The sequence below is a fragment of the Rattus norvegicus genome, chromosome 19, assembly GCF_021556685.1.
Source record: "Rattus norvegicus strain SHRSP/BbbUtx chromosome 19, alternate assembly SHRSP_T2T, whole genome shotgun sequence".
NCBI classification, from domain to species: Eukaryota; Metazoa; Chordata; class Mammalia; order Rodentia; family Muridae; genus Rattus; species Rattus norvegicus.
This window is the reverse complement of record NC_141552.1, coordinates 65,156,427-65,169,897: the sequence shown is the minus strand read 5'-3', so window position 1 is coordinate 65,169,897 and position 13,471 is coordinate 65,156,427. Positions and strand designations below refer to the sequence as shown.

At 49.5% G+C, this 13,471-nt stretch overlaps 1 protein-coding gene across 21 annotated transcripts in view; it reads right to left on the bottom strand.

Annotated features, from left to right (window-relative positions):
- Positions 1-13,471, bottom strand: part of Banp (Btg3 associated nuclear protein) — a 77,820-nt gene that overhangs the window by 39,582 nt on the left and 24,767 nt on the right. For 16 of the 21 annotated variants that reach the window (XM_087594265.1, XM_087594273.1, XM_087594267.1 and 13 more), the window contains 2 exons: positions 2,810-2,926; positions 1,174-1,349 (listed from right to left, as the gene is read on the bottom strand). In XM_087594265.1, coding sequence (XP_087450391.1) covers positions 1,174-1,349; positions 2,810-2,926 — 293 coding nt within the window. The remainder of the gene's footprint in view (positions 1-1,173; positions 1,350-2,809; positions 2,927-13,471) is intronic. The other 5 variants (XM_087594270.1, XM_087594271.1, XM_087594277.1 and 2 more) reach the window with 1 other exon arrangement.

Sequence of the window (13,471 nt, the reverse complement as noted above, 5' to 3'; positions counted from 1 at the left end):
TTCACAAGAGGATCAGCAACTACAGGGCTGGCTGAGAGGGTGGGGAGTGACTAACTGGGCTGAGGTTTCTTAGAAGGGGTGATTAAAAAAAAATAATAAAAAAAATTCTAGATTCAGACAAAGGTGACAGGGGATAAACTTGTAGATAAACTAAACCTGCCTCTCACTGTGACAAAACAGTTTCTAATGAGAAGAGCTTTCAGAGGATTCAGTCCATGGTCACTGGTCCTGTGGCCACCATCATGGAGGAAGACTGTGGCAGCGGAGGCTGCTCCCTACTCCATGGGAGCTAAGACACAAAAGGAAGGGCCACACGGGGGCTAGATCCCACCCACTCCTCTTTAGGACCCACCTCTGTGGCCCACTCCTCTCCTAGGCCACCCCAGAGGCAGGGCTGTGGTCACGCTCTGAGCACACGAGCTTTGGGAACAACAACCTAAGCCTTAGCAAGCGCTAGAATGTGCGCTGTGACGTGTACCATCAAGTGTGTGGTAGCGAGCTTCGACCCCAACACTGCAATTTAGTCAGACATTATTTCTAGTATTTCAGATACAGCACATACCTAAGAGCAAAATTTTGTGCTTATAGGAAAAACCAATCATTTAGATAAGGAAACAAAAGCCTCCCAAGGCTCACAGGTAAACAAAGTCGATGGGTAGGATTTGCACACAGAGCTTAGTCTGTCAGAGTTCCTTCCTTCCTTTCTCTCAACATTACTGTCAGTTAGAAGCAAGGAGGTACTTCAGACTTTTCAGGGAAGAGCCTGCCCCTACCCCATGGGGGCCCCCAAGAAATCATGGGAGGAGTCTAGGGAAGGCAGACCCCACACTTGCTCTCCCTGGCTACTTGCAGATCTCAGCCCAGCCCAAGGAGACTGTACTCCCTAAGCCTGGCAACCAACAGAGGAATGCCAGGGACTGTGAGCAGAGGTGACTGGTTCGTGCTTATGGAAGCTCTTCCTCCTCAGGAAGCAGAGCATCCAAGAAGGCATCTCCACAGCAGACATGTCAGTAACACGAAAAAGGCATGGTCACAGGAGAGAGGCACAGGTGCTGGCAGTCACGGTAGGACTTCAGCTGCTTAAACTTTTTTGTCACTGTGTCATTTCTTATCAACAGCAAGCACAGCCCCTTCCAAAAGAAGAGCACAAAGGTGCAACTATGGCGAACGCACCTTCAGAGTTCAGGGTGATAAGTGTGACGTTGCTTCCAATGTTCTGACTTCCTGGCTGGCCGCAGTTAGACACGGAGTCACTGGCCTCTGATCCACTCTCTCCATCTTCATTGTGACTGTCGTCCTGACCAGGCACCTTCACCACGATGGTATTCTGCCGACGCCCAGGAACAGCGCTGGCGGGAAACAAACACAGCAGCCCAGGCTGTGAGAGGACATGAGTGGTACACTGAGATAGCCCTGACTCCCACTGTTATGTAGACTTATCCCATTGTCTAGCTGAGCATGGACCAATGCACAAGGTGGGTCCCCAACATGCGGTATGTCCCCACACACACCCTCCATGGAGATGAGCAGCAACATAGCACACCAACAGCCTGAGACCAAGAAGACGAAGAATATAAAGCAACTGCGTAAAAATGAACAGCACAAAAGAAATAAAACCATAACTCACTGAGACTCAGCCTAGAATCTGGCTTTCAGACCTTAGAGGCCATCCTCACATGCACAATGGTCACCGTGTATCAGAGTCCCCATCCATCCATCATCCATGCTGTCAGACACCCAAGATGACTCGGCCTCCAAAACACCTCCACACTCCCTCTGACTCCCACAGACAAAACCCTAGAAGCAACTTCCAAGGCCATCAAGAATGTCAGGAGTCCTCTGGGAGCCATTCTTGGTGCAGGGCCCTGAAGTAAAGCAGCAGCCAAACAGCTAGCAGCAGAAAGTGCTCAAAAAAGACCCAAGATTGATTTGTTTTCTGAATGATTCTGTCAACGTTTTGGACCATGGCCTCCTACACACCACAGAGGAAACAAAGCCCAAGTTCCCATCAGCAAAGTCAAAGGGGCCTTAAAACTCTGGTCATCCCCAGAGGCAGGAGGTCCTTCCTGAACTTGACCCCTCTGAGCTACCCACAGTGAACTGGCTCCTCGACACTCCACACCCACGACCTCAGAGTGGGCCAGGAGGCGCGTCCTCTCCCCAACAGAGTGGCAGGCCTCCAGCACCCCACTCAGCACAGTCACAGCAACCCCAGGCCTCCAGTTTCCTAGAGACCTGGGCCAGGACAAGAAGCCAGACAAAGCTGGAAGGAGTCACACCCCACAGAGAAAAAAAGGAAGGCAGGAATCTGTGAGAACACTGCTGGTAATCAAAAGGTGACCAAGCTTTCCTGAGGCACAGAGCCAGAGCCAGGGGCAGAGGCCCCGCAGGGCATGGCTGCTGTGCCCTTTCATTTCTGACTGACGGAAGGTCCATTCAACACATCTCAAAAGACAGGGATGAGGAAAAAGTCACAACGTCAACACAAGTGTGTCATTTACCAGACTCAGAAGAGGCTCAACTGCAGGACAGACAGATGGGAGTGCTCAGCGGACCACAGGCCATATCTAGCCTCTTCACATACCAGATCCAGCCCAGCGGTCCTCACGGCTGCCCACCCTTGCACTGTCTCACCCCACCATTGCTAAGCACCAAGTTGGCCCTTCCTGACCTAAAAGCTATGGTGGTTGCTAACAGAATGGGCCCTATGACTGCAGACATGGACATGTGCTCAGACTGACCCTGGCTCAGGAACGCTCACTTAGCCTCAGGACAGTGGCAGGGAAGGTGGGTGGTGATGGCTACTGACTTGCTAATGATATTTTCCAGGGAATCCGGTGCCCTGTTGCTCAATGGGTCTTCCATCTTGGCTACAATGGCGTTCTGCCGATCATTGTTGAGTATTACTGTAGTCTGGGGGACGACGCTATGAAACAAAAGAATCACAAGAAAAAGAAGACCTTAAAACAACAACAGTCATTGTCAGAGCACATGAATCATTCAACACGGTCAGCTCCTGGGCCAACACCAGAGAATGGGGTCCAGTGCAGAACAACTAAACTGGAGACAAGGCTCTCCAGCTTCCTGCTGGTTGGTATTCTTGGTTGACACAAATGTGGGCAGGGTGGGCTGTGCATCCGCGAGCCATCTCAGCAACAGGTTTCATGAAAACAGGTTCCTCTTCATTTCCCCGTGTGTGTGTGTGTATGTGTGATGTGTGTGCGCAGGGCACCTATGTGCACCGCATACATGTGAGCTGTGTGCGGAGTGCAGAGCAGGTACTGGGAGTTTTCTTCCACTGCTCTCTGCCTTACTCTTTTCAAACAGGGTCTACCACTGAATAGAAACCTAGTCCACTCAGCTAGGCTGCTAAGTCAGCCTGGGATCTCCCTGTCCCAAGTCCCCAGTGCTGAGCCTACAAGATATGGCCTGGATTTTTCCATGCATGTTAAGGACTTAAACTCACATCTTCAAGCTTGCAGAAGCATGAGCTTACCCACTGAACCAGCTCCCCAGCCTCTTTCCAACGCATCCCTCCAAAACTCTGATCCGGCAGGTTGGTCTCGCAGCTGCCTTCCTCACGTCACTCCACATCTGACCTCTAGAGTTGGGCAGCCAACCAACCCACGGGCAGCAGCGGGAAACATGCTCACACACCACCCGCAGCCCTCTGAGGAGCACAGAACCGAAACAAAAGGTCTTGGGGCCTGGGTTTGAGGAGAAATTCTAGGAGAGAACAGACCATGGCCCAAGAACCGCCAGGCTCAGAAACACCCTGGGGGCAGCATTAGGGTGAGACTGAGTAAGGACCAGCAGCAGCTCTCAAGGGACTCCTTCACTGCAACCCTCGGGTCAAGTCAGAGCACTTCTTGGCACAGAGTTGTCTAAAGTATGGACTGCTGTGAGGAGCCAGGGCTACAAACAGCTGCCACTGGACGCAGCCGGTTATGTCACCTGGAGACCAGTGTCCTTGTCAGAGGAAGTATAAGTACTGCCATGCCAGTCCCTCGTTTCTCAGTCATTCTACTTATTCTCTGGTGACCCTAAAGTGACAAACAGGGATCCAAAGTAACCCCGGAGAGTTGTGCCTGCTTCTGTGGCTGTGTGGCCTCCAGCACGCATACTTCCCACATTCACAGCACAAGAGGGAAATGGCTTATATGGCCTTGTACCATACAATCCTATCAGCCACAACTCTACCAAATTAAGCAGAAAACACCCAATACTATTAAGGGTAAAAAATACATAAATGCTTCTGGAGCGACATGCACACACACTAATGCATCTGGAGGGACATATATACACACAAATGTTTCTGGGAACATCTGTCACCAAACTATGATGGGGAAATCAGGAAAACATTTCTAGGCGCCCAAGAATTTGGACTTTCTGAACACAATATCACCTCCTTTCATGTCACAGGTGTATGCCTGCCAGAAGCTAAGCCCTCTTGCACACCCTCTGTCTCAGGACTGGAGAGCCCACTTACACCCTCTGAGAAACCTAGCCAGTTATCTGTTCTTATCAATATACCTGCAATTTATGGTTTAGGGATATAGGGAGGATGGTGACGGTAGTGAAATTAGTCTTGGGCCCTGTGTGGCCTTCCTGCCTGCTTGTCTTTATAAGCCACTGCATGGAAATAAAATTTGAGAGCTTGATCAGACCACAGACTTGCTCTCCTTCTTTGTGCCTCCTGTCCCCCAGGTCTCCTCTGAACCCCCGCAGGCTGGGGCATATGACTACAGATCACACACTTCCTCATTCTCCTGTGTGACTTTCTGGGGTAGCTGTGATGAGCTATCATCCCAGTGACTTAGTCACACACAAATCTGGGAGCTGTCGGAGATGGAATCTTACAGCTGGGCCTACACTTCCTCGTTAGTTCATTAGTGCTCTGTCAGGAGAGGTGATAGGTAGCTGGGGCAGCCTCTACAGGAGCCCTCCAGGAGGCTTTAGCTCCTCTGGCCAGAGACAGCCCCCTTCTACTGCACCTTCACACGCCAACCCCAGACTTCACATTTGCTCAGCAGCTCCTGAACCAGCTCCTAAAATAAACCATGTAGGAACACACACACACACACACACACACACACACACACACACACACACACATGCATACACCAAACAGCCATGTGCACAGGCAAACCCCAAACACTCAATGTTGTGATGTAATTACAAGTTTCTTGGGAGCACACAGAGGCTTGTGAACACGTCCCCAGCTATGAAATCCATGCAGCCTGAAGTGAAGGCAACAGCAACAAGCAAACCTGTACTCACACATGAGTGAGTGAGCGAGCGAGTGAGCGAGAGAGCGAGAGAGCGAGAGAGAGAGAGAGAGAGAGAGAGAGAGAGAGAGGCAAGCTTCCTTCAGTTGCCATCACAGGCCACAGGGCTGCACAACATCCTTTCCCAGAACCAGTCCTGCTCTGCCGCCTCCTGGGATCTCTCTAGAGAACCATCTGTGTTTGTCCTTAAAGAACATTCCGTTAAGGACTCACAGGACAACCACAGGCGCTGCTCACGGTTGCTGCTTCAGTGGCTGGGGACCGCTCCACCCCACGGAACTGTTAATCGGTCTTGCTCGCTGAGAAGTGGTACCTGTTTGTAGGTTTCTTCATGACTGTGCCTTGATCATGAGCACAAATGGTCCTGAGCACCATTGCTGGGCCATGTAGAGAGGACACCCAGCTTCTAAGACCTGGCCATGCTGCTGCACACAAGAGCTCCTGTCTCTCCACATTCCTTCTGGCATCAAGAGCTATTTATCCTCCTTTGTTTCATCTTAACAGTGTATAAGCACCACCCCACTGCCATCACCCCCACCGCCCCATCCCACCCCTACACCGCCACCACAGCTGACGGCCATATTCTTATTATGGCCAAGAAGCTGAAGACTTGCAGGCATTCCTCAGACTGGTTTCACAGTAACTTCATTTACTGCTGAGTTTAGAGCATTCTGGCTTTCAAATATCTTTACTTGTCTGTGTTATTCTTTTTATGCTCTCCCAGATCAACCTGCCTGCCTGCACCAGATTAAAGGATCCTTTTTGCCTGGCTCTAGACCCCAAAGACCTCCTATGAGCTTACAGTTGGTCCACCTTTACAAGGAGCTCCTGTCCAGTCCTCTTCTACTCCAGTGCTGACTGTAATAAGGGTAAACTCTACAAAGAGTGGCCTCCACCCTTGTCCCCCGCACCCTCCCGCAGGTTGCCCTACAGCATGACTATTTTTTTTTGCTCCAGGAGCAAGCTATCCATTTATCCCCCTCGGTTTGTACTGCTCAAATCCTTTTTATGATCTCTATTCACTCCTTTACAATCCTGAATTAACTACTCATACTCGACCCCTGGCTATTTTCTTTTCATTTATACTTATTTATTTATTTATTTGCATCCCCTGCTCCCAGTCCCCTTCCCAGTTGTCTATTTTTCTATTAAATAAAAACTTTTTTAAAGATTTTTTTTTAATATGAGTACATTGTAGCTGTCTTCAGATACCAGAAGAGGGCATCAGATCCCATTACAGATGGTTGTGAGCCACCATGTGGTTGCTGGGATTTGAACTCAGGACCTCTGGAAGAGCAGTCAGTGCTCTTAACCACTGAGCCATCTCTCCAGTCCTTAAACAAGAACTTGATGAGCTAAGGGCTGGAAATGGGCATAGCGGTTAAGAGCACTGACTGCTCTTGCACAGCACCCACGAGATAGGCGATAATCACCTTTACTCCAGTTCCTGGGGTCCAATGCCTGCCCTCCTCTGGGCTCCACGGGTACTACACGCATGTGGCATACTCACAGACATAGGCAAAACACTCACAGACAAAAGTAAATCTTTTCATAAAACTTAATGAAAATTTTGAAGAAAGGAAATGATACGACCCACAGACAGTTGGGACTTCTGGAGAGTAATGGGGGTCCTTGAGACAGCATCTATGTAGCCAAGGTAGGCTCAAACTTACAACTCTCCAGCCTCCACCTCCCACGTGCTAGAATTACAGGCAAGAACAATCTCATCTGGCCTGACGGTTCCTTTCTTAAATGAGGTTGATTTGTGGCTGAAGTTACACAAGCTGAACATTCTCACCTTTACCTACTGTTATTCAAGACAGTGGCAGAGCAGCGTCCCCTGACAGGTGTGAACAAGGCCCTCTGACCTACTAAGGTCAAAGGATGTCAACAATCAGCCTGACAGCAGAAAGGATGACAAGCACTGGTCACAAAGGCTTCAAGAGAAGCACATTCCTCATTCTAAGTACTGTGAGACAGAAGACGCGGTGCCTTCCACATAGAAATATGAGATAAAACACTGAGTCCATCACACACACACACACACACACACGCACGCACGCACACACACACACACACGGGCACACACACGCACACGCACACGCACACACACACACACGCGCACACACGCACACACACACACACGGGCACACACACACGCACACGCACACACACAGGGGTCAGGGGTGGTGGGGAGGAAGATGGGACGATGCAGTACCTTCCAAAGGGCTGTAGCCGAAATACAGACAGGGCATCTCAGTGCCTCTGCCACAGACAGCAGCTCAGAAAGACATCTCACAGCCCAAGACCATAGAGCTGGCCAGGCATAAGTTAGATGTGAACCCAACGGGCTCTTATAACAGCAACTTTCTAAACTAGAAAGCTGTGCTCACACTACTTCTCACAAATCAGAACTTTCTAGGAAAAGCCAGTGCCTCTTAAGAGAACCTAAGACTTCTTTTTACTTTACAATTGCCCTGGGAAATTCTCATGAGACCTCCAGCTTTAAAAACAACAAAAACAATCAGACAAAACTGTAAAACAACTTCCCAGTTACGCACACACAAACCCATGCACGCGCACACGCGCATACGCGCGCACACACACACACACACACGCATGCACACGCATGCACACACACACACACGCACAGGCCATAGCTCTGCTGAGCCACCTCCCTTCACCCCTGCTCATCCCCTGCTATAGTGTCTGTCCACTTAGCACCTCTGGCTTATGGTGGTGGCCTTCTGTCTGCTTTGTTCAAGAATGCACTGCCAGAACCACAGACCACCAGCCATAACTGAAGTCTGCTGCTTCAGGCCCACATAAATTTAAGTCTGGGTTCAGCCTGAGCAAAGTGTCTTAGAGTTCTGGGGTCTTCATGCAGCTGGCCAACACCCCAAAAACAGAAAGACGGAGCACAAGAGCCAGATGGCAGCAAGGTGCTTACTAAGCATACAACAAGCAGAGGACGTCTAGAGCCACCTCCTTGCCAGTCAGAAGTGGACATTAAGCACCAAAAATTAAAGATTTGAAGTCCAGTGGGTTTCCTGGGGTGTGGCCAGCATCCCAGTAACTTATGACCCTTTACGGCTCAGAGCCGCTAAGGCTCACAGCACACTGCGCCCTGTTTATGACTCACCCAACTCACAGTGCCTTATCCCTCCACTTCATCCGACCTTCTGATGGGAGAAACGGGTCTCGGAAAAGTCTCCCCCTAAGCCGATTATAGTGGCTTATGTCTGTAACCCGAGACTAGAGAGACTAAGGCCGGAAGACTTCTATGAATTCAAGGCCTCCTGAATGAGAAATATTAATCCAGATGGCCGCCCTGGCAAATTTTTATTTTTAATATGAATAATGCATAATACTGTGTCACATGGGAATAAAGGGTTTGTTGGAAAGGGTAGGGAAAGTTCTTCCTGAAGATGAACCAGAACTCACCCTATGGAGCACCTTCAGAAAACAAAAGTGTATCAAGGCAAACAGAAGGACAGGATACATGGATATGCAGTAAAGACAGCATAGAAATCCTTGTGAGAAGGGAACGTTCCAGTCAGCAGGGTCTTGTTGTGTAAGCCAAACTGGCCTCTCAGTTCGCAGCATCCTCTAGCCTCAGCCTCCTAAAAGTAGGAATTGAAAGTGTGCCACACACAGGGCTCATGGCTTCTCAAATCCTAAGGAAAAGTTCTAAAATACATGAACTCAGGAACTACAGGCAGGCCACAAGGGTGTAACAGTATCTAGTATGGGCCAGATTTCATGCTGGTGTTGGGAGGTGAATTCAGAAATGAGCAAATGATTGGAAACCGAAATGTAAAGACTCATGGGAGGGATGGGGCCACGGCTCTTTCAGGACACAAGATTAGTTCTCTGCACCCCCCACATCACGGGCTCCTGACCACCTGTAACTCTATCACCCTCTTCCAGCTTCAGAAGGACACACACACTTATCCTCAAACCACACACATGTAAGCAATTGTTTTAAAAATTTATGGTAGCTGAGAATGCAGCTCAGTCACAGTTCGGGGTGTGAGCCCCAGCACCTCACACACAAGGCATGGTGCGTGCCAGTGATCACAGCATCAGGACGTGAAGGTAGGAGGCGGTCTAGAGGCCAGGCTAGCATACGTAAGACCATAAGTATAAAGTACTTAGAAATACAAGTTATGTACAACAAGGAGAAACTAAACACCTGACACCTGGGTGGGAAGACTCACTGTGTTCGTGAAACCACCTTGGGTGGACATGACAACTCTTCCCAGAGCAACCTGGAGCCAACATAATTCCCTTCAAAGAGCAAGAGTCCTGCAGGTGCTGGGAGCCCTCTGAGTGGCCGGACTACAACCTAGCAGGATGGTTCGCTTTACTGTGTTGGCTTTGAGGGTTGCACCGCATCTGAGTCAGCAGGGTTTGCTAAGGACTCCCCAACCTTCCTGTGAACTGTGTGCCGCCTCCTTGGCTAACAGCCCTGAGGTGTACAGAAGAACATGTGTGGCTGTCCAAGGCAGCACAGGCCCAGCAGGAAGATCAAGCATGGCACTGAACAGAGGCATCCAGAACTCAAAATCAGATGAGAGTAAACAAGCCCACCATGGCGGGAGTCCAGGCGCTCCACAGGCAAACAGCCCTACCTTGGGCCTGCCACACTTTCAGCCTACATGAGAGGCTTCTTTCTAACTGGAAGCTGACTCCCACAGCACACAGGACAAGGAGGAAAGCTAGAGATGAGCTCTCCAGGAAGCAGGCAAGCTAGGAACCCGAGCTTCCTTTAGCAGGAAAACCAAAGATCACCAGGAACTAAGAATTGGCAGCCAGGTTGCAACAGGGAGTTTAAATCTCCATTAACATTTCAAGTCTCTAACTTCAGGGGAAGAAAAGCCTAAGAATTCTCCTGAGGAAGCTTTGCACCACAGCCCTAAGGGAAACTTTAAGTCAGTTTTTTTTAAATTCTAGAAACCATTGTTATACAAAATCCTTGTGTGTGTGTGTGTGTGTGTGTGTGTGTGTGTGTATCTGCCTGTCTATGTCTCTCTGTGTGTGTTATTTTGTCTAGTTTTGCTTTTGACACGTCTCATGTAGCCCAGGCTAGCCTCAAGCTCATTATGTAGTCAAGGATAACCTTGAACTTCTTACCCTCCAGTTTCTCCCTCTTAATTGTGGGGATGACAGCCATGTTGGGTTTATGCAATGCTGGTGACAACTGAACCCACTGGTTCTACCCACTTAACCATCTCTCCAGCCCTAATTTTTTAAACCTTTAAAAGAAAAAAAATCTATTGCTTTTAAAAATAAGAAACGGGGTTGGGGATTTAGCTCAGTGGTAGAGCGCTTGCCTAGGAAGCGCAAGGCCCTGGGTTCGGTCCCCAGCTCCGAAAAAAAGAACCAAAAAAAAAAAAAAAAAAAAAAAAAGAAACAATCTCTGTCCTCAATAACAGTCTTAGTTAAAAACCATCAGAACTCTTGGTTCTAAAAGTCGTTGACTTATCAAGCAGTACCGTCCACTTGAACTGCATGTGCACTGTACAACGCTCCCTGCTTCGTACTCAGTCTGTGTCTAGCTGCAAAGAGCAGCAAGGTAACTTATTCACCATTTGTATCAAAATGCCTGAGCTGGCCCTTGAGGCCTTCTGGATAAGCAACACAGTACTGGCCTTCTTAGAATGCTTGAAGCACCATTACGGATTGGCTCAGCAAACCACCGGCTTCCACAACAGTGCAGATGCTCCAACAACTGCTGCTCCCTCAGCATTAAAATGCCTCCCGGCCGTCCCTCCAAGTACATCTGTGTGAAGTCAACCTCACAGCACACCAGCAGGGGAGACAAGCCAGGCAAAACAGAATTAAGTCCATTTCCACCTCTGGAAGCCGAATGTCACTGCTGGATGAAACCCCATGACCTGTAACCTCACAATCATTTTTATCATGATTAAGCTTGAGCATCAAAGAAAACAGGCCTTCTTTTCTTTTTGTCTTGAATTCCCTCATTCAGGTGCAGAATCTGAAAATCCGGACCCATGCCAGCTGAGGTTGGCAGTGCCCCATGGCCTCTGTCTGCCAAGGAGCACAAACAATTGGAAGAGCACCCCTTGGAGCCCTGCAGCCTAGGCCTTGTCGGGTCAGGTGTCAAATAACCAGCAGGGGGCATAGATTTCGAGAGCAGAGAGGGTCTTGGGTACCACCTCCTGCTAAATCTGGGCCTCTGCAGTCTCTCCAAGCGGAGGCAGTATCCTTCAAGAATGTCTCTAGGCACTCTTCTCAAGACCTCCTTAGAACTGAAAGACTCTGGTGATGGCCCCTATGTTAGTCCTATTGTAAGTCACACTCAAAGCCAGCAAGTAGTGGTCCAAGTTTTCTAAGTTCTTTGCCAGACTGCATGATCTGGAGAGAGATCATTCAGCTTACATAAGCACTCCTCATCAGAGGCGCCAGGTAAGCAAAACACAGCACCTCACCATTCAGTATGGTGCTGCCTTTTAGATCATTCTAGAAGGCAGTCTATGCCCCACTGCCCAGGTTCTGTACAATAATCCTCCTTGCTTCCTGCATCTGCATCAGTGACATCATCCATCTGTCAATGGAATCGTGAGATTCTGCTCTCATCCTCCAGGCTAAGAGTTTCCTGTTAACAGCCTTCTGGGGAATGTGGTCCCTGACACCATCACACCCAGGTAGTGTCCCAGCTCTCATCTTTCTAATGAGAAACTAGACTTGGAAATATCTGGGCCCTAGGAATGTCCAACTAGGTGGCCTTGGCACTCAGTGCTCCCAAACAGACAGAATTCCAAAGCCCTTGAGGTTAGGCCACAAAAAAATGACCCTCTTCCACCCCTGCCCCTCTTCCACCCCTGCCCCTCTTCCACCCCTGCTCCCTGCTTCCCATAACCTGGCAGAACTAGAGCAGAGGAAAAGATGCTGTCACCACTTCCTCAGTTCCTGAAGGCACCATGTTTCAAGAGCAGAAAGAGTTGAGCTGCTGTCCCCAGAACAGGCAGTATCGTATAAGAAACGAAGATCACTGCTCTTTTATTTCACCCTGGGGACAACTGTGACTGTTTGCTGCAGTCACCAAACTCTGGAGTCAGTGTGACAAACATGGCTACCAATGTAAAATGCCACTAGAGTCTAGGTGTGACCAAGGAGATTAAGGTGTCCTTCGATGCCTGAGACAACCTGAACTAACACAAAACCTTCCCACACGAATGCCCAGGTTCCGAGCACTCACATGAGGACCTTTGTCTGACTCTGAGCCCTGTCCCAGGTGGAATTCGAACCTGAAAAGGACATCCTTGCAGCTTTTATGTAACTTGACTTTCTTGGAACTCAATACTGGGTCAGTCTAGAAAACTAAGAACTCAGCATTCTGGAATATTCCACTGCCAGTCAGTGATGTCTACAACCGCTGCCTGCAGGCTGCATCTCTGCTCGCCACTGCATGCTCAAGCACAGACTCTCCCATACACTGCTGTGCGTCCATGCCTCCCCTCGAGAAGCAGGCCACGCCATTAACTCTTAAAGCTGTATTTCCAAACATCATGCGTGGGGACAAAGGGGTATTTCAAAAGAGAGCCTGCACAAACACTGTGTGCATAAGTGGGGGCGGGGAGGAGGAGAGAGACATGTGGTGAGCTGTATAGCCCACATCAGCCATAAGAGCAACCCTGCCTCTCCTGAGAAGCTAGACCACAGAGGGATAACAGAGTGAATCCAGTGCCCTTGAGAGTTACCAGAGGCACTGAATAGCTCCACCCAACAGGCCTCATCAGAAACCATCTCAAAAGAGGACAGTCACTGGTCCTGAACACCCCAAAACCACCCAAAGTAACCCCTATTCTCCCTTCCCACACACCCCTTTATAGTCACAAAAGCACCTACTGTCACTTTAGTTACCAGCAGACATGGGCAGGGTGGCACCCACCAACCACCCACACCACAGCAAAGCCACTGGTGTCCCTTTAGGCTGCTGAGGCCACCTTACTGTTCTGCTCTTCCCAAACCCACAAGGCAAGAGGAGGCCTTGGAGCACAGAGATGACACTCTGCCCACCAACATGTGGACTTCCTCCTAGACACCTCAGGAAAGAATAAAGACAACAGGGCGCTGGGTGGGCGCTGCCACACAAGGCTCTCATGCCACACTGCCGGGGACCCAGTGTGAGGAGGACACCTTCGGAGGCAGCTTTC